Source organism: Pseudophryne corroboree, chromosome 10, assembly GCF_028390025.1.
Source record: "Pseudophryne corroboree isolate aPseCor3 chromosome 10, aPseCor3.hap2, whole genome shotgun sequence".
Lineage (NCBI taxonomy): Eukaryota > Metazoa > Chordata > Amphibia > Anura > Myobatrachidae > Pseudophryne > Pseudophryne corroboree.
The window spans coordinates 97,220,874-97,242,492 of record NC_086453.1 but is presented as its reverse complement, the minus strand read 5'-3'; the positions used below and the strand labels follow the sequence as shown (position 1 = coordinate 97,242,492).

General features: G+C 45.2%; 1 protein-coding gene across 1 annotated transcript in view; it reads left to right on the top strand.

Annotated features, from left to right (window-relative positions):
• TMEM25 (transmembrane protein 25) overlaps positions 1-20,427 on the top strand; it is a 101,843-nt gene extending 81,416 nt beyond the window's left edge. The window contains exons 6-9 of the mRNA XM_063941627.1: positions 4,967-4,994; positions 11,909-12,009; positions 12,237-12,305; positions 19,980-20,427. Of these exons, the coding sequence (XP_063797697.1) occupies positions 4,967-4,994; positions 11,909-12,009; positions 12,237-12,305; positions 19,980-20,053 (272 nt within the window). The 3' untranslated portion in view covers positions 20,054-20,427. The remainder of the gene's footprint in view (positions 1-4,966; positions 4,995-11,908; positions 12,010-12,236; positions 12,306-19,979) is intronic.
• The last annotated feature ends 1,192 nt before the right edge of the window (positions 20,428-21,619 follow it).

Sequence of the window (21,619 nt, the reverse complement as noted above, 5' to 3'; positions counted from 1 at the left end):
GGTCACACAACAGGGTTTTTTTGTCAGGTATTGTGCTTGTCTGGCTATATTGTACTGTTACGCCCTAAGGCTATATTCCCAATAATGTCTGCTGCACAGGGTGTGAACTCCATGGACGCTCCTGCTTCATGCAGCACTGACGCCACGGATTTATCTGAGGAAAAGATTTCAGCTGAGGGTTCAGGTACTGGGTGTTCTGCTTCCCCCAGTCAGCCTGCAGCACCGGTGGCACACTAAGACCCACCTTGGGCTGCTTTTTCAAATTTGCTGACTACGCATGTAACACGACTTACGTCCCCTGTGGAACCTCCTGTGCCATTACAGCCACATATTGTCCCGGTAGTCAATCCGCCATGGGCGGATACTCTGTCAACTCAGTTACAGCAATTAAATAATTCTTTGGTTAAACAAAAACCTAACCCTCGCCCTACTGGGACCAAAGGGTCATCTAAGCGGGCCATTTCTTCCTCACATCTACTCATGTTTTGGATACTTCATCCAATGAGGATGGGGAATATACTGATCCATCAGACACTGATACAGCTGCTTCTGATGTGGAATCTACAACACAGGTTGATGTTCCTGACCTAGTGGAGGCTATCAAACCGATTCTTCAGATTGAGGATGAGATTGACCCTCCTGATACGTCTAAGAAACCTAATAAGTTCAAACGTCAGAAGGTTACTCAATTAGTCTTACCACATTCTGACCGCTTAATTGACATACGTCCGGAATCCTGGGAGTCTCCAGGAAATAAATTTTCCCTGTCTAAAAAGATGCTAGCTCGTTATCCTATCTCTGCAAAGTTAAGTACCAAGTGGGAAACATCACCACCAGTGGACTCGCATGTGGTGTCATCTACTCTGCCTGTCACCACCGTCACTTCTCCGAAGGAACCGACAGATAAGCGTGTGGAGGACTGCTTGAAGTCTATTTACACTTTTGCAGGTGCTGTACATAGACCCACTATGGCGACCTCTTGGGCTGCAAAAAGGTATTGAAGCCTGGGTTCAAGCAGTTGAGGCAGAGCTACCTCTGAATTTTCCTGATAATACCAGACAATGTCTATCATAGATTACCATAGCTTCCCATTACATTCAGGAGGCGGCCTCTGATGCAGGTGTTATGGCAGCCAAAGTGTCTACTATGTCCATACTGACTCGCCGGATTCTGTGGTTACGGTCCTGGTCGGTGGACCTGGACTCTAAGAAGACCTTGGAGGTGCTCCCTTTTAAGGGGGGATATACTATTTGGGGAGGATCTGAAGAAGATTGTGACTGACTTGGCATCTGCCAAGACTGCGTATCTCCCAAGTACTAATCCTTCGGCTCCGAAGGCTAAGAGTATCGCCTTTCGCTCCTTTTGACCTCCAGGTAAAGCAAAGGGTCAGGTGTACCCGAGACAAGCTCGCACTTCCAAATCCTCTAAGCCCAAACCTAAACGTTCATGTGCTGCCCATCAGCCTGCTTCCAAATCAGACAAGCCTGCTGCATGACGGGGCGGGCTTCCCCCTGGGGGACCCCAGGGTGGGAGGCCGACTCCTATAGTTCGCCCAGGTATGGTTACAGACCACTTCGGACACCTGGGTGCGGGAATTCGTCTCTCACGGGTACACCATCTCTTTCAAGTAACGTTCCCCTCTCCAGTTTTGCTCGACTGTCATCCCTTCGGATCATGTTAAAAGCACAAACTCTACAATTGGTTGTACAATCCCTCCTGGACACAGGAGTAATAGTGCCGGTGCCTCTGTCTCAGAGAGGCAGGGGGTACTATTCAACGCTGTTCCTAGTTCCGAAGTCGAATGGATCCTCCCGGCCCATTCTCAACCTCAAATCTTTGAACAAATTTGTGAAGGTATCCAAATTCCATATGTAAACTCTTCGCTCTATTGTTCTGGCTTTGGAGCTCAAGGATTATATGGTATCCCTGGATATACAGGATGCTTACCTACACATACCTATTACAATGTCGCATCAGCAGTATCTGCGGTTTGCTATTGGCAACCTACATTATCAATTCCAAGCCTTGCCCTTTGGACTGACTACAGCTCCTCGGATCTTCACCAAGGTCATCGGAGTCATGACGGCCATTCTCCGTCGGCAAGGTATCAGGATCCTGCCGTATCTGGACGACTTGCTGATCCTAGCAAACTCCCCAGAGGTTCTCCTCCGTCATCTGGAACTGACGGTCCAATGACTACAAGCACACGGGTGGCTCATCAATTGGAAGAAATCCTCACTGGTCCCTGCTCAGAGCATGGTGCACCTGGGGGCATTACTGGACACACACAACCGTTTGTTCTGGTCTCCAGAGAAGGTCCTGAAGCTTCAGGACAGGATAAGATACTTTCTCGCCCAAGAGTGTCGATACACTCGGTGATGCAAGTACTAGGCCTCATGGTGTCGGCTTTTGACATGGTAGAGTACGCTCAATTTCATTCCCGCCCTCTGCAGAGGTTAATCATTTCCAAGTGGGATGGCATGCCTCACCGGATCAGATCTCACATGATCTCCTTGACTCTGGAGGTTCGTCTGTCACTGGCCTGGTGGTTACAGGACCAACAATTGAGCAGGGGTCGTCCCTTCTGGATATCCAACTGGGTCCTACTGACAACAGATGCCAGTCTGCGGGGTTGGGGCACGGTTTTGGAGCAACACTCCCTCCAGGTTCGGTGGACCAGGGAGGAATATCTCCTCCCGATATATATTCTGGAATTGCGGGCAGTATTCAATGCTCTGAAACTTGCCCTGCCTCTGGTACAGAACAGGCCTGTTCAAGTACAGTCTGACAACGCCACCATGGTGGCGTACATAAATCATCAAGGCGGCACGTGAAGCCGCATGGCAATGATTGAAGTGTCAAACATTCTTCAATGGGCGGAACGCCATCTGTGCCAGCCATATCGGCAGTATTCATTCCGGGGGTCCTCTGGGAAGCGGACTTCCTTAGTCGTCAGAATGTACACGCCGGAGAGTGGAGTCTTCATCCGGAAGTCTTTCAACTCCTAGTAGACAAGTGGGGCCTACCAGATGTAGACCTGATGGCGTCTCGACACAATCGCAAGGTTCCGGTCTTCGGAGCAAGGACAAGGGATCCTCAAGCAGCGTTCGTGGACGCACTGGTAATTCCATGGAACTTTCGGCTGCCATACGTGTTCCCTCCAGTGTCACTCCTGCCCAGGGTAATTCTGAAGTTCAATCAAGAAGGAGGAATACTACTTCTAATCGCTCCAGCGTGGCCCAGACGGCATTGGTTCTTAGACCTGCAGGGTCTCTCGATAGAGCATCCTCTTATACTTCCTCAACACCCAGACCTCCTCGTTCAGGGCCCTTGTGTCTACCAGGATCTAGCTAGACTGGCTTTGACAGCGTGGCTCTTGAAGCTTCACTCCTGAGGGCCAAAGGTTTCTCTGAGGCGGTCATTCAAACTATGTTGAAACCTGTAAACCGGCTTAGGCTCGGATTTATTATAGGGTCTGGAATTCTTACTTCACCTGGTGTGCTAATAAGAATTACGATGCATATAAGTTCAGCACTGCCAGACTTTTTTGGCTTTTCTGCAACAAGGCTGGACTTAGGCCTTCGTTTGGCCTCCCTCAAGATTCATGTTTCTGCCTTGTTGGTGTGGTTTCAGAGAAAAATTGCGTCTCTTCCCAACATTCATACTTTTACTCAGGGTGTTTTACGGATTCAGCCTCCCTATGTCCCTCCTGTGGCTCCATGGGATCTGTCTGTTCTCTGTGCCCTACAAGAGTCTCCATTTAAACCTCTTGAGATGGTGGACCTTAAATGTCTTACAATTAAGGTCGTGTTTCTGCTGGTTATTGCCTCTGCTCGGAGGGTGTCGGACTTAGGCGCTTTGTCCTGTCGTTCACCCTTTCTGATTTTTCACTGTGACCGTGCAGTTCTTTGAACTTGCCCTGTTATCTACCTAAGGTGGTGTCCTCGTTCCACCTTAACCAAGAGATTGTGGTTCTGGCCTTTATCTCTCCTGGTTTGTCCTCCAAAGAGCGGTCTTTGGATGAAGTACGGGCTCTCCGTATATATGTGGAGAGGACTGCCTCCATCAGGAGGTCAGATTCTCTTTTTGTCCTTTTTGGTTTTCACAAATGTGGCTGGCCTGCGAATAAGCAAGCTTTGGACAGATGGATTAGAATGGTGATTGCACAAGCTTATGCGCAGGCTGGTCTTCCAGCTCCTGCTGCTATTAAGGCCCATTCTACTCGGTCTGTTGGGCCTTCTTGGGCGGCTCGCCGTGGCACGTCCGCAGAACAATTGTGCAAGGTGGCTACATGGTCCTCAGTGAACACGTTCATCAGGTTCTAGGCCTTTGATACTTCCGCCTCCCAGGATGCCTCCTTTGGACGCCGGGTTCTTGTGCCCGCTGCAGTGCGTCCCCTCCCATGAGGAACTGCTTTAGGACATCCCCGATGTTATTCCCTGTGGAATACCAGTGTACCCCGCAGCAGAAAAGGAGAATTATGGTAAGACTTACCACTGTTAAATATCTTTCTGCGAGGTACAATGGATTCCACAGGTAGCCCACCCTGACGCACTTAACTTCTTTGGGTTTGTATGGCATTAGCCGCTGGTACCTTCTCCTGTCATGAGAATGTGGTTCTCTGTGGCTAACTTCTACCGTCTCTATTTTACCTGCTACTGAATTGGACTGGTTAACGAAACTGAGCTCCAGTGCCTGGAGGCGGGGCTATAGAGGAGGTGGTGCAGTGCCTTCTGGGAACAGTCAAAGCTTTAGCCTGTTGGTGCCTCGGATCAAGATCCAACTCTACACCCAGATGTTATTCCCTGTGGAATCCAGTGTACCTCGCAGAAAGAGATTTAACAATGGTAAGTCTTACCATGAATCTCCTTGTAATATTGGATAGGACAGTTTGAGATGTGATGTGTGGACGGGATGAGAGCGCACCTCTTCATACACTTACAAAGCCATTCCTCCTTTCTTTTAGATGGTGTGGAGAACCGACTGACCTTAAGGTGAGAAGATTAGTTAATATCTTATGTACTTCCCACAACTAGACTTTCATCTCATTTGGTCGCTGGTTTTGTAGGGCCAAGTCCATTGCTAAAATCCATAGTAGGTAAGACCATGCTCATTACCATCAGGCCACAAACACAAGAAACATAGGGGGTAATTCCGAGTTGTTCGCTCGCAAGCTGCTTTTAGCAGCTTTGCACACGCTAAGCCGCCGCCTACTGGGAGTGAATCTTAGCTTATCAAAATTGCGAACGATAGATTAGCAGAATTGCGAATAGACACTTCTTAGCAGTTTCTGAGTAGCTCCAGACTTACTCGGCATCTGCAATCAGTTCAGTCAGTTTCGTTCCTGGTTTGACGTCACAAACACACCCAGCGTTCGCCCAGACACTCCTCCGTTTCTCCAGCCACTCCCGCGTTTTTCCCAGAAACGGTAGCGTTTTTTCACACACACCCATAAAACGGCCAGTTTCCGCCCAGAAACACCCACTTCCTGTCAATCACAGTACGATCACCAGAACGAAGAAAAAACCTTGTAATGCCGTGAGTAAAATACCTAACTGCATAGCAAATTTACTTGGCGCAGTCGCACTGCGGACATTGCGCTTGCGCATTAGCGACTAATCGATCCGTTGCGAGAAAAAAATAACGAGCGAACAACTCGGAATGACCCCCATATAGCAGATATATAGGGCCTGATTCAGCATGGATCGCAAAAGCTAAATCTTTCTCTAATGGGCAAAACCATGTGCACTGCAGGTGGGGCAGTTGTAACAGGCAGAGAGAGTTAGATTTGGGTGGGGAGTGTTCAAACTGAAATCTAAATTGCAGTGTAAAATTAAAGCAGCCAGTATCTACCCTGAACAGAAACAATATAACCCACCCAAATCTAACTCTCTCTGCACATGTTACATCTGCCCCACCTGCAGTGCAATATGTTTTTTCCCAATTGCTAACTTTTTTGCTTTGCTAACAACGCCGAATAACCCCCATAGTGCACTAGATCCCACTTTATCTCCATCCAAGGCTTAGTAAATAGACCCCTAAGTTTGAAAAATGACAGGAGCTGATTGGTGCGTACTTTATCCCTCTTCACTTTATCTCTCTCCAAGGTTTGATACATTATACATAATATATATATACATGATATATATATACATGATACATTTAACTGTTGGTGTCCCCCAAGGCTCTGTTCTTGGTCCTCTCCTTTTCTCTCTCTATATGTCCTCTTTAGGTGAACTCATTAGTTCTTTTAACTTCCAATACCACCTCTATGCTGATGACACTCAAATCTACCTCTCCTCCCCTGATCTCTCCACGGCTCACCTCACTCGTACCTCAAACTGTCTTTCTGCTATCTCTTCCTGGATGTCTCAGCGCTTTCTTAAACTCAACATGTCTGAGACTGAGCTGATCATCTTCCCACCCTCCCGCACAGCCTCACCTCCCACAATCTCATTATCCATTGATGGCACGACTATCTCCCCTAGCCCCCAAGTACGCTGTCTTGGCGTATTCCTTGACTCCTCCCTCTCCTTCAAACCACACATTCAGCACCTCTCACAAACGTGTCATTTTCATCTCAAAAACATTTCCAGAATCAGACCTTTTCTTACCCAGGATGCCACTAAGATCATTATTCACTCACTGATTATTTCCAGACTGGACTACTGTAATCTTCTCCTAACCGGCCTCCCTGACAATTACCTCTCTCCACTCCAATCTATCCTCAATGCTGCTGCCCGGCTCATCTTCCTCACCAAACGCACTACGTCTACCTCCCCTCTCCTACAGGCCCTCCACTGGCTCCCCTTCCCTTTCAGAATCCAATTCAAACTTCTCACACTCACTTACAAAGCTCTCACCCACTCCTCTCCCATCTACATCTCTGACCTTATCTCCCTTTACTCTCCCACCCGTCCTCTTCGCTCTGCTAATGCACGCCGACTCTCCTGTCTTCTGATTACTTCCTCCCACTCCTATCTCCAAGATTTTTCACGTGCTGCTCCCTTTCTCTGGAATTCTTTACCTCTCCCCCTCAGACTCTCCACCTCTCTACAAAACTTCAAACGGGCTCTTAAGACCCATTTCTTTACCAAACCTAGCCAAATCTCAACCTAACCCTCTGTTCCACGCTCTCTATGTACCCCATCTGTGCCACCCCTGTCTGTCTACCCCTCCCCTTAGAATGTAAGCTCTCACGAGTAGGGCCCTCTTCCCTCATGTGCTTATACGTTTCTTACTTTAATAATCCTCAACTGCCCAGATCCCGCAGTTTTTTGGCCACCTGGAACTTATCTCTATGTTTACTGGTGTAGTTATGCTTAGTTGCCCTGTACTTGTCCTATATTGTCTTCAACTGTAAGTCACTGTTTTCCTGTTTTGATTATGTGCATATGTACTCTGTAATTGGGCGCTGCGGAACCCTTGTGGCGCCATATAAATAAAGGATAATAATAATAATAATTATCCCACTGGAGATTACAAATACGTGTGACAAAAAAAACTTCCAAAACATCATATTATAAAGGCAACATGTTATTTTAATGAAATTCCATAATTTGAAAACTGTACATCGTAGGAGGGGGGGAATGTATCAATCTTTCTAAAGGGAACAGATGGAGAGTTATCCTGCAGCAACCCATTAACTTCTAGGTATCATTTATCTTGTTCTCTTTAGAAGGTTTGATACAGCTTACATGATCAATTCATTGGTACAGTTCACGTGTACCTGTTGTTGTACTGTTAACATTGTTTATATAACAGTTAAACAAACTCATCCTTATTCCGAAAAACATATTTGTTAGTGATTTGTACACGATCAAGAGATTGGGAGATAAAAATGGCCCTAGAAAATAATGTGAAAGTGGCCTCATGGTGACTAGGAACAAATTTTCAGTAGATGGAGTCAAATCCACCGGTAGTTGGCCACCAGTGTTTGTACCCACCGTGCACATTTGAGAGTTGGCCATCCTCCTAATACTTCCCCTTCAGACTTCCTGGCAATACTCCATGCATCACTGGTGTAATGCTCCCTGACTGTCTCTATAGTCCGGAAAAACTCCTGAATGTGCAAGTCCCATCACAACTGGGATAGTTGGCAGACAGTCTTTCTGCTGCCAGTTCTTGCACCTTTCACTACATTTTGATGCTGTAAACTCAGATTCTACTTGGATAGATCCTGGAATGTTAGGGCCCTGTTCAGAAAATGTATATATACTATTTACTATTCAGCACCTTGGAAAGTAGAGCTACCAGTAACCCCCAACTGCTGCAGTGTGTTTCTTCCCCTTCAGACTCTGACTGTGAATGTCAGCGATACACATGCTGTGTAAATTATTATTATTATTATTTTATTTAATATGACGCCAGCATGGTTTAGGGGTCAGTGGGCTGTTTTAATTATAGAAAGAGAATAAATGTAAGTTTTGTGTGAATTATGTAGAGATGTGGGCATTAAGAACGTGGTTTGGAACTTTTAAGAAGTTTGAACACGTCAGTTTTCAGGGAACATTTAGGGGTTTGCTGGCTGGAAGGTCCTGTTGTACAAGTAGGGAATTATACAGAGGGGACAAAGCCTAAAAAAGGCCTGTAACTGGGTATGGTTTGTAACTGGAAATAGTATGTAACCAGGTATGGTACAGTATGTAACTGGACATGGTATGTAACTGGAAATAGTATGTAACTAGGTATGGTATGTAACTGGGAATAGTATGTAACTAGATATGGTATGTAACTGGAAATAGTATGTAACTAGATATGGTATGTAACTGGGAATAGTATGTAACTAGATATGGTATGTAACTGGAAATAGTATGTAACTAGATATGGTATGTAACTGGAAATAGTATGTAACTGGGCATGGTATGTAACTGGGAATAGTATGTAACTAGGTATGGTATGTAACTAGGTATGGTACTTAACTTGGAATAGTATGTAACTAGGTATGGTATGTACCTGGGTATGGTATGTAACTGGCTATGGTACATAAGTGGTTATGGTACGTAACTGGGAATAGTATATAACTGGGTGTGGTATGTAACTGGCTATGGTACATAAGTGGGTATGGTACGTAACTGGGTATGGAATGTAACTGGGTATGTTATGTAACTGGATGTAGTATGTAACTGGGTATGGTATGTAATTGGGTGTAGTATGTAACTAGGTGTGGTATATAACTGGCTATGGTATATAAGTGGGTATGGTACGTAACTGGGAATAGTATGTAACTGGGTATGGTATGTAACTGTGTGTAGTATATAACTGGGTATGGTATGTAACTGGGTGTAGTATGTAACTAGGTATGGTATGTAACTGGGAAGTATGTAACTAGGTATGGTATGTAACTAGCTACGGTATATAAGAGTGGGTATGGTACGTAACTGAGAATAGTATATAACTGGGTGTGGTATGTAACTGGGAATAGTATATAACTGGGTATGGTATGTACCTGGGTATGGTATGTACCTGGTTATGGTACATAAGTGGGTATGATACGTAACTGGGAATAGTATATGGGTATGGAATGTAACTGGGTATGGTATGTAACTGAGTGTAGTATATAACTGGGTGTAGTATGTAACTGGGTATGGTATGTAATTGGGTGTAGTATGTAACTAGGGTGGTAATTCAGAGTTGATCACAGCAGCTAATTTGTTAGCAGTTGGGCAAAACCATGTGCACTGCAGGGGGGCAGATGTAAGATGTGCAGAGAGAGTTAGATTTGGGTGGGGTGTGTTCAAACTGCAAATTGCAGTGTAAAAATAAAGCAGCCAGTATTTACCCTGCACAGAAACAAAATAACCCACCCAAATCTAACTCTCTCTGCAAATGTTATATCTGCCACACCTGCAGTGCACATGGGGAGTCATTCCAAGTTGATCGCTCGCTAGCTAGTTTTAACAGCCGTGCAAACGCTATGCCGCCGCCCACTGGAGAGTGTATTTTAGCTTAGCAGAAGTGCGAATGCCTGTGCAGCCGAGCTCTACAAAAACAGTTTGTGCAGTTTCAGAGTAGCTCTGAACCTACTCAGCGCTTGCGATCACTTCAGCCTGTTCGTGTCCGGATTTGACGTCATACACCCGCCCAGCCTTGCCTGCGTTTTTTCAGACATGCCTGCGTTTTTGCAAACACTCCCTGAAAACTGTCAGTTGACACCCAGAAACGCCCCCTTCCTGTCAATCTTCTTGCGGCCGTCAGTGCGAGAAAAACTTCCCTAGAACCTGTGCACAACCACAAAGAGCTTTGTACGCGTACGTCGCGCGTGTGCATTGCGGGGCATACGCATGCGCATAAATGCCGTTTTTTCACCTGATAGCTGCGCTGCGGAAATCGGCAGCGAGCGATCAACTCGGAATGAAGCCCATGGTTTTGCCCAACTGCTAACAAATTTGCTGCTGCGATCAACTCTGAATTACCCCCTAGGTGTGGTATGTAACTGGCTATGGTATATAAGTGGGTATGGTACGTAACTGGCAACAGTATATAACTGGGTATGGTATGTAACTGGGTATAGTATGTAACTGGGTATAGTATGTAACTGGGTATGGTATGTAACTGGGTATAGTATGTAACTGGGTATGGTATGTAACTGGGTATAGTATGTAACTGGGTATAGTATGTAACTGGGTATGGTATGTAACTGGGTATAGTATGTAACTGGGTATAGTATGTAACTGGGTATGGTATGTAACTGGGTATAGTATGTAACTGGGTATGGTATGTAACTGGGTATAGTATGTAACTGGGTATAGTATGTAACTGGGTATGGTATGTAACTGGGTATAGTATGTAACTGGGTATGGTATGTAACTGGGTATAGTATGTAACTGGGTATGGTATGTAACTAGGTGTGGTATGTAACTGGGTATAGTATGTAACTGGGTATAGTATGTAACTGGGTATGGTATGTAACTAGGTGTGGTATGTAACTGGGTATAGTATGTAACTGGGTATGGTATGTAACTAGGTGTGGTATGTAACTAGGTGTGGTATGTAACTGGGTATAGTATGTAACTGGGTATAGTATGTAACTGGGTATGGTATGTAACTAGGTGTGGTATGTAACTGGGTATAGTATGTAACTGGGTATAGTATGTAACTGGGTATGGTATGTAACTAGGTGTGGTATGTAACTGGGTATAGTATGTAACTGGGTATAGTATGTAACTGGGTATGGTATGTAACTGGGTATAGTATGTAACTGGGTATGGTATGTAACTAGGTGTGGTATGTAACTGGGTGTGGTATGTAACTGGGTATGGTATGTAACTGGGTATAGTATGTAACTGGGTATGGTATGTAACTAGGTGTGGTATGTAACTGGGTATAGTATGTAACTGGGTATAGTATGTAACTGGGTATGGTATGTAACTAGGTGTGGTATGTAACTGGGTATAGTATGTAACTGGGTATAGTATGTAACTGGGTATGGTATGTAACTAGGTGTGGTATGTAACTGGGTATGAGAGCAAGTAATGACTGAGAATTAGAGGTGCAGATAATGGGCAGAGAAGAAGGGTCAAGTTGGGATATAATGGGTGGGATGTCATGAAGTCTGGGTTGGACAATTGTAATGACAACCAGGTGGTTTTATGTAAAGTAGCTATTCTGCAGATAATGCTGATGTAGGATGTCTTAATCTGTATAAGAACAAAAAGATGAAGGTATGCGGAGACTACTGAAGTGTATCACTCATGAAATAATGGGCAAACCACACGATCTGATGAAAGTGAGCTTAAGGAGTAGGATTTATTGTGGTATCAACAGAAATAAAGAAGCCAGGTTAGTAGATGTATGATCAGAAATGACGCTGTTGTACTGAACGTCATGTATTTTACACTCTGTGGTCTTTTATATTTGCAACAATGTATGTTTTGGAATCTCCAGGTGTCTTTATCTATGTCCACAGCATCTCCAATAACATGAAACTGAATAACATTTGTCTGCCCCGGGAGCACATGTCCCTGCCGTCCAATCTGCAACTCAACGACCTCCGACCACAGGCAAGAGGTAGACAACAGTTCTTCACTTTATTCCATGATTCGTTCCACTTATACCATCTCTCTTATACTATATAATAAAGTGCTCTCCCACTAAAAACCCTGGAATATGAGTATCATAAATGGCTTTGGCATTGGCCTTTTGATAGAAAGAGTGCATTGAAAAATACTGGTTAACATTCTCTTCGCTCATTTTTTATTTCAATTCTCTTGTATCTAACATAGTTTATTCCACAGGACCAGGTGACTCTGAATGTGACACACAGGAGGACGTGTCTGTGCCGTGTGGGGCTTTGAATGACACAGGTAAGTATTATATAAAGTATATACACCTACTAGCAATAAAACAACAATTCAAAAGTTCGATGAAATCTTGTGTGGCTAATGTGTAACTCTTTTCACCCTGCCAACCGATTGGTCTACCATTCAGTCAGTGTTATGCATAGCCGTTGCCCTTTGGGATTTACAGTACCTTAACATGGGTTCAATACTTCTCCTGGACAAAGGGGGTCATTCAGACCTGATCGCACGCTAGGTTTTTTCGCTGCGCTACGATCAGGTCAGGACTGCGCATGCGTATGCACGGCAGTGCGCAGGCGCATCGCACAGGTACAAAGCGGATTATCGCTGTGCGATGGGTTTTATGAAGAATCCATTCGCACAGCCGATCACAAGGAGATTGACAGGAAGAAGGCATTTGTGGGTGTCAACTGACCGTTTTCTGGGAGTGTTTGGAAAAACTCAGGCGTGTCCATGCGTTTGCAGGGCGGGTGTCTGACGTCAATTCCGGACCCGGACAGGCTGAAGTGATCGCAGCAGTTGAGTAAGTTCTGGGCAACTCAGAAACTGCACAAAATTTTTTTGTAGCGCTCGGCTGCCCATGCGTTCGCACACTTGCAAACCAAAAATACACTCCCCTATGGGCAGCGACTATCTGCTCGCAGCAGTGCAAAAAACCCCTAGCGAGTGATCAGGTCTGAATTAGGCCCAAAGAGCAGATCAAGGACACACCCTTTTATTATATATAAACACACAGTGCACAATAATAATAGCAAAAATGTGACAATGGCAAGTAGTTCATAGTACTGCAAATTACATACCCCTATACTACACCATTGGCCCTCATTCCGAGTCGTTCGCTCTGTAATTTTCATCGCATCGCAGTGAAATTCCGCTTAGTACGCATGCGCAATATTCGCACTGCGACTGCGCCAAGTAATTTAACAATGAAGATAGTATTTTTACTCACGGCTTTTTCTTCGCTCCGGCGATCGTAGTGTGATTGACAGGAAATGGGTGTTACTGGGCGGAAACACGGCGTTTTATGGGCGTGTGGATCAAAACGCTACCGTTTCCGGAAAAAACGCAGGAGTGGCCGGAGAAACGGGGGAGTGTCTGGGCGAACGCTGGGTGTGTTTGTGACGTCAAACCAGGAACGACAAGCACTGAACTGATCGCAGATGCCGAGTAAGTCTGAAGCTACTCTGAAACTGCTAAGTAGTTTGTAATCGCAATATTGCGAATACATCGTTCGCAATTTTAAGAAGCTAAGATTCACTCCCAGTAGGCGGCGGCTTAGCGTGTGTAACTCTGCTAAAATCGCCTTGCGAGCGATCAACTCGGAATGAGGGCCATTGTCTTTAGTGTTCAGTACCAGCTTCTGAGCCACCCTCTGTCATGTGTTTGAGACCTACCTCAGTGTTCTACTGTTTTTCGTATATCCACAAAGTTCGCACAGGCTTTGATATCCACATAGGCACTATCCTGGACTAGTCCGACAGGAATAGTAACTCCTGCTGTGGGATGTAATGAAGTCCGAGATCGCCGGAGGTGCGGGTTGCTGGCCGATCTCAGACATTTGTTTAAAGGGGCAATCACTTACAAGGCATGGTTTTGTTTTGTTTTGTAAGTGATTGCCCCTTTAAAAAAACATCCAAGATCGGCCTGCAACCCGCACCTCCGGCGATCTCGTACTCCATTACATCCCGCCGCTAGTCAGCGCTGCCCTGTGGTCCCTCACTCTGCCCTTCGTCTATGTCTTTTTAAACTTTTCTAACTTATCACTGTCTGTACATAGACGTTCAGTGCCTTCAGCTCACTTGCCGGATCCCAGCAATGTGGCTCCAGTATGTCTGATAAAGCAGGATGCAACTCGCTGGGACACCTGCTGTCTGTATATAGAAGCAACGGCCAGGAGGCATATTACAGTTCACAAATAAAAGGCATGCTGTCCAAATCAAGTCACAAATCTATAATATGAAAATTTGTTATAGTAAACCTAAAGACAAATTCTAAATATATCATTTTGATTACATTAGTTTACATTTACATTCAGACTACTATTGTTTCTCGTGGTGAGCAGGTAACATTATTCTGCATGTGATCTGCAGAACCAAGCCCTACATTATTCAGTCTCCATTAGATTTAGGACAATAACCTCCTTATAAGCTCATAATTGTAATACACCCATCATTGTAAATTCCATGTTGATGGCACTAAAAGGTTTAAAATGTAAGTAAACTTAAAAGGACAGTAATAGAGGAGGATGGATCATCCCCACAGTGCTCCTTCTGTCTTTAATACTTTAGAGAATGCAGGAGAAATCCTTTTGGGGCTTGGAGGTGCTCCAAGCATTATAATTGGCTCTGTTTCCTCTGTTATACTGATCTCCAGCATCAGTGGTCATTAAAAGTCAGGAATTCAATAAAGGACAGGAAATGGAGCTGATGTCAAGTGAAATAATAGCCGAAATTCATAGCAAATCAGAGAGAAAACATTAGAGATGTCATTTCACACAAGCAGCTAGTCTAGATTATGGGTTCTGGCAGCCACCATAAGGGGTAAATTTACTAAGGTGGGATTTTTTTTTTAGAACTGGTGATGTTGCTCATACCAACCAATCAGATTCTACTTATCATTTATCTAGCTGCTACTAGAAGATAATAGATAGACTCTGATTGGTTGCTATGGGCAATATCACCAGTTCTAAAAATTTCCCACCTTAGTAAATTTACCCCATAGAGTGGGATCTGCATTGTACAGTAGCCACCATGGAATGACAATATTATTATTATTATTATTATTATTATTATTATTATTATTATTCTTTTGGACATGGTTTATAAACATTACTGCATCAAAGGTCATAAAACTCAAATAAGCAGCAAGGCGTCAGCAACTTAGGGTTGGGTGCCATTGCAGGGAGTATGGAGTAGATGATAGTATAAGTAAGGGAAGAAAAAGCACAAGAGGGAAGAGGACCCTGCTCGTGAGAGCTTACATTTATAAAGAGGAGGGACAGACAGACAGGGTTGACACAGATACCGTAGATAGTGAGGAAAGAGCAGGAAGCAGAGTGTTAGGATGAGAGTTGGATGGTACCAGTGTCGTACTGGGGCATAAAGGGCCCACCAGGGGAATGCAGTTATAGGGGCCCATGTTTAGGGGTGGGGTGTGGCTTGCCTTCAGAAGGGGTGTGGTCAGCCACCCCAAAGGTTTGGCTAACCATTAAAGTGCATGGTCTGGGCCCCTTGACAAATATATATAACAGATGCTGCTGGTCCATGCATGATAATGTACCAGATTAATAACAGCAATGCCCTGTAGAAAATACACCATAGTACTGTGCAGTATAAGGTAACATATGTATAATTCAAATGCACAGTCTGGAACCTGATCCAGACTGTGCATTCGAGCCTCCCCTTCCCCCCTCCCACCCTTCCACCCTCCAAAAAAAAACACAACAACCCAGGCAGTGGGGCCCACTGCCTGTTTTCCCTGTACCTCTGTGGGCCAGTCCAACCCTGGATGGTACTGATGAAGAATTGGGTCTTTAGAGCCTGTTTGAAGTTTTGTACAGAGGTGGAGGTGTGATAGAAAGCGGGAGAGAATTCCAGAGATAGGGAGCAGCATGTAAAAAATCTTGCAGGTGGGAGTGGGAGGAAGTAATCAGACAGGAAAGGCTGCATGCGTTTGTGTAGCGAAGTGGGTGGGTGGGAGTGTGAAGGGGAATGAGGTCAGTGATGTAAATGAGAGAGGATTGGTTGAGGACTTTGTAAGTGAATGTGAGAAGCTTGAACGGGGGTCTGGAGGTAATGGGAAGCCAAGGTAGGGCTTGTACGAGAGGGGAGGTAGTACGTGTGGAGAGGAAGATGAGTCAGATGGCAGCTTTAAAGACAGATTGGAATGAAGAGAGGTGGGAGTATGGGGGGACCAGTTAGGAGGAGGTTACAGTAGTCTAATGTGGAGATGACCAGTGAGTCGTTGAGGGTCTTAGTTGCCCCTAGGCTGAGAGAGGTTCTGATTCTAGAAATATTTCTGAGATGGAAACAGCAGGACTGTGAGACCTTCTGAATGTGTGGTTTGAAGGAGAGGGAGAGTCAAGGATAACTCCAAGACAGCACTCTTGGGAGCAAGAGGAGAGGGTTGTGCTATAAAGCTTCCGCAGGAGGAAAGGGTGGTCCACAATGTCGAAAACAGCAGAGAGGTCAAAGAGAATGAACAGAGAGTAGTGGCCCTTGGATTTGTCAACAAGAGGTAATTGCTGACTTTCATCAGGGCAGTTTCAGTGGAGTGGAGAGGATGGAAACTATACTGAAATGGATCATGCAGGGATTGGGAGGACAGAAAAGCGGTAAGGCGATTGTAGACAATACGCTCAAGGAGTTTGGAAGCAAATGGGAGGAAAGAGATGGATCGGTAGTTGGAGAGTGTGTTAGGATCGAGGGAGGGTTTATGAAGAATGGGGGAGACAAGGGCATGTTTGAATGCACAGGAGGAAAAGTCCCTGATGTGAGGGAAAGACTAAAGAGATGATCAAGTTAGGAACAGGCAACAGGGAAGTGGTAGTAGAGGAGGCGGGAGGTGATAGGGTCAAGGGAGGAGGTAGAAGTGGGGAGAAAGATATCGGAGTTGGTAAAATGGATTAGGAGGCTTGGTCTGTGAAAGGAGGGGTGCTTAGAATCTGGTGGATTGCGACGTCATGACGTATGCAGTCAGTTTTTGATGTGAAGTAGGTGCCAATTCAAGGGCAGAAAGTGAGGAGGTGAGGCAAGGTAGGGTTCAGAGAAGGGAGTTGAAAGTGATGAAGAGACGAAGGGGTAAATTTACTAAGATGGGAGTTCTATTTAAGATGGGATGTTGCCCATAGCAACCAATCAGATTCTACTTCTCATTTATCTAGCACCATCTAGAAGATAATACCTGAAATCTGATTGGTTGCTATGGGCAACATCCCATCTTAAATAGAACTCCTATCTTAGTAAATTTACCCCGAAGTGTGCTTCAGGACTGGGAGGAGACAATGTTTTTGAAATACAACAGCATACAGTAGGAGAGTGATTTTCTTCACTGTTGCCCAGCGGTTCATGAGCACTTGCAAGCATCTGGTAATTTTGGAATGATAGGGTTGAGGTGTGGGTATGCAAGTGTGAGTAGTTATTGCCAGAGCAGTGTATAGTAGCCACCATGGAATGGATCTGCTGCATGCAGTAGGCACCATAGAATGGCATCTATTTTGCACAGTAGCCACCATGGAATAAGATCTGCATTGTACAGTAGCCACCGTGGAATGGGATCTGCATTGTACAGTAGCCACCGTGGAATGGTATCTGAATTGTACAGTAGCCACCGTGAAATGGTATCTGAATTGTACAGTAGCCATTGTGGAATGGGATCTGCATTGTACAGTAGCCACCATGGAATAGGAGCTACATTGTACAGTAGGTACCGTGGAATTGGATGTGCATTGTACAGTTGCTACCATGGAATGGGATCTGCGCTGTGTAGTAGAAATAATGGTATGGGATCTGCGTTATACAGTAACCACCACAGAATGGGATCTGGATTATACAGTAGCCACTAGTGAATGGGCTCTGAATTATATACTAACCAATAGTTAATGAGGTTTGTATTGTGTAATGGACATCATAAATGGAGTTTGTATTGTATAGTAAAAACAGGATTGGCTCTGCAAAGTGTTGTGTGGCAGTGCAGTACGCATGCATAATCTATTTAAGTTTCTGTTGGATTTAAATAGTGGGGAGATGAACAGTAATGGAGGAAATAATAAGGAAGCCTTGGCACAGATTGGCAGAGGTAATACTAATTTTGCCAAGTTCTGTTTGCTGCCTTGGGTTCCAAACAGCTTCTCCTGCACTTCATGATCATACAGGTTAGTTAGTTGCTCACTGAATGCTGGGACATTTCTATAAAGATCATGCATTAGTCTATTATTGATCTGGATCTGGTTAGGATAAACTACAGATGTCTCCTCATACGCCTAGCCTTCTCTGTGCCATATGGTGCAACTTATGGGCCCTACACACTAGGCGAGAATACTGAAAGATATGAACGATCTTGTTCATTAATGAATGAGATACCGTTCATATCTTTCAGTATGGAGGCACCAGCGATGAACGATGCGCGGCCCTGCGCTCATTCATCGCTGGTGCTCCGTCGCTAGTGCATGCAGGCCAATATGAACGATCTCGCCCATATTTGCCTGCACTGCTATGGAGCCTGGTAACGTGGGGAGTGAAGAAACTTAATTCCCCCCGCCACCGGGTCGCCCGTCGGCCAGCTCGGCGACGGATCGACAAATGTGTAGGGCCCATAAGACACTCTGCCACGTGCAACTTAGACACTCTGCCACTGCTTGAGTATTTTTTTCACAAATTTTGCGTAAAAAACAGTTTACTAAGCACTGTACTCAGGCGTAGTATTTTTTGTCACAAATGGGATTACTATAAAGTACTGATGCATGACACGAGCCACTGGTATAGGACCTCTATCTTTTGACTCTATACAGATTATTCAGGTTTGTTAGCAAACCAAAAAAAGCACACTGATGGACAAAACCATTTTGCACTGCAGGTGGGGCAGGTGTAACTTGTGCAGAGAGATTTAGTGTTTATTTTGGGAAACACACTCATCATCATACCCACATCGCCTTCACTCCCTCACATATCCCCCCGCCCCAAAGTCCCTCCTGCAGCGCTACATCTCCCCAATTTGTTACTTATTAAGGGCCTAATTTAGACCTGATTGCTCCTCTGCGTTTCTGCAGAGCTCTGCGATCAGATAGCCGCCGCTCAGAGAAATTGAAAACTTGCCCAATGCAAGTGTGCGAATGCATGCGTACGCTGTGCAGAAATTTCACCAGACAGCGGGCATCTGCAAATCCGTTCGCAACTCACCATCTAATGATTTTTCCATTCTGTGCAGTCTGTGTGCAGCCCAGGACTTACTCCTACAGTGCAAAAGAAACAGGCTGATCGGAGCCGGAGCTGACGTCACACACCCTCCCAGAAAACGCTTGGGGTCACCTGCGTTTTTCCTGACACTCCCAGAAAACGGCTAGTTACCATCCACAGACGTCCTCTTCCTGTCAATCAGCTTGCGTACGCCTAGCATTCAAAATTTTCGCACCATTCTTTCGCAGTTTGGCCTTGCGCCTGCGCATTGGGATCCATATGCAAGTGCAGTCTTTCTATACTCGCCCGTCATGCAAAATCACACAACCACGATCAAGTCTGAATTAGGCCGTAAAACAGGAGGCAGGACAGCTTTCAATATACAGCAGTGCCGCCTCAGGCCCCGCACACTGACCCTATTATATATAGACAAGAAGGATGAAAGTTGCTCTAGTGCAGGCATTCCCAACCACGGTCCTCGAGGCACACCAACAGTGCAGGTTTTAGTGATATCCAGGCTGCAGCACAGATGGTTAAATCAAAATAACTGAGATACTAATTAAGTCACCTGTGCTGCAGCCTGGATATCACTAAAACCTGCACTGTTGGTGTGCCTTGAGAACCGCAGTTGGGAATGCCTGCTCTAATGTATGGGCAGTTTTAATCTCTCTGGACATTTTAAATGCTCCCAGCTTTGAACTAGTCTTAATATATTTATGGTGTACTATAAACTCTTCTTTCCTTGATCCATAATTCTTTAATAATCTGATACAAGCGTCTTCTCCAGGGCTGGATCGCTATCCACTGGTGGGCTACATCTACAGAGCATCGAGCGTGAGCAGTGACGAGATCTGGCTATGACTGCCTGTGCCATTGACAGAATGTATTCACCAGATACCTAAACTTTCCTATATTGGGTCCTTGGCAAACAACTGAACAATGCATTGCATCTGTTACTCAATGTTAAAGGCACAGTAACATCATATTTATAAAGGAGCTAGAAGGTTCCGTAGCAGCGTACATAGGGATAGAAGAACAAATAAGTAGCATATGTTCAAACTGATACAGACAATTCTACAACTTTACATAAATACATAATTGCAATGTGCAATTAACATAATTATGCAGTGTTAACAAAGCGAAGATTGCCTTGCTCGTAAGATCTAGCAAACTAGACGGGTGGTCTTCTGTATGCCGACTGACGGGATCCCGGCGCACAGTATACCGGCGCCGGGATCCCGACAGCCGGCATACCGGCACTTATTCTCCCTCGTGGGGGTCCACGACCCCCCTGGAGGGAGAATAAAATAGTGTGGCGCGCGTAGCGCGCCACCGTGCCCGTAGCGTGGCGAGCACAGCGAGCCCGCAAGGGGCTCATTTGCGCTCGCCACACTGTCGGTAAGCCGGCGGTCGGGCTCCCGGCGCCGGTATGCTGGTCGCCGGGAGCCCGACCGCCGGCATATCGTAGTGAACCCAACTAGACCGTATATGGGTGGACATAAAAGGGAGAAGAGGTCAGAGTAGGGGAGGGCCCGTATTGAAGTCTGGGAGCCTGGAGGAAAGTGTAATAGAGCCATAGGATTGTATTCCAGAGGTCAGGAGTGGCCCAGAAGAAATGCTGCAGGTGAGACTGGAAAGTGGTGATCGGGGGTGCACATCGGCAGAACAGAGAGGGCAGGACGGAGGGTAAATGCAAGACACAATATTTATCTCATCCTATGTACATCAAAATAGAAGACTTGTGCCCTTATTTATCAATGAGTGATACATTTCACTGTGAGTGATAAATTGCCCCAGCCAATCAGCTCCTAACTGCTATGTTACAGACTGTGGAGCAGATGTATTAACCTGGAGAAGGCATAAGGAAGTGATAAACCAGTGATTAATGCAAGGTGATAAACGCACCAGCCAATTAGCTCCTAATTGTTAATTTACATATTGGAGCTGATTGGCTTTTACATTTGTCACCTTGCATTTATCCTCGGTTTATCACTTCCTTATTCCTTCTCCAGGTTAATACATCTGCCCCTGTGTTTGAAAAATGACAGTTTGTAGCAGATTAGCTGGTGCAATTTATCGCTCACAGTGGAATTTATCACTCATTGATAAATAAGTGGTTCTCAAACTGTGTGCCATGGCACTCTGGGATGCCGTGGGACTCTTGCAGGGGTGCCTCAGGTTGGTTGTCCAGGATCAATTAAAATTATTTATGGTCAATGTAATAGGCCAAACAAGTGATGGTAGCTGCCAATCATAATATATGTAGACAAACTCAAGCAAATCATGTCCCTCACCACACACTTGAACCTAAGGATGACATATAAACACAATTTACATATTTATTCTACATTTCTCAATCAGAAACTTTTGGCCTAGGAGTGCCGTTAAAAAAACGAGTTTTATTGTAAGAACTTACCCTTGTTAAAA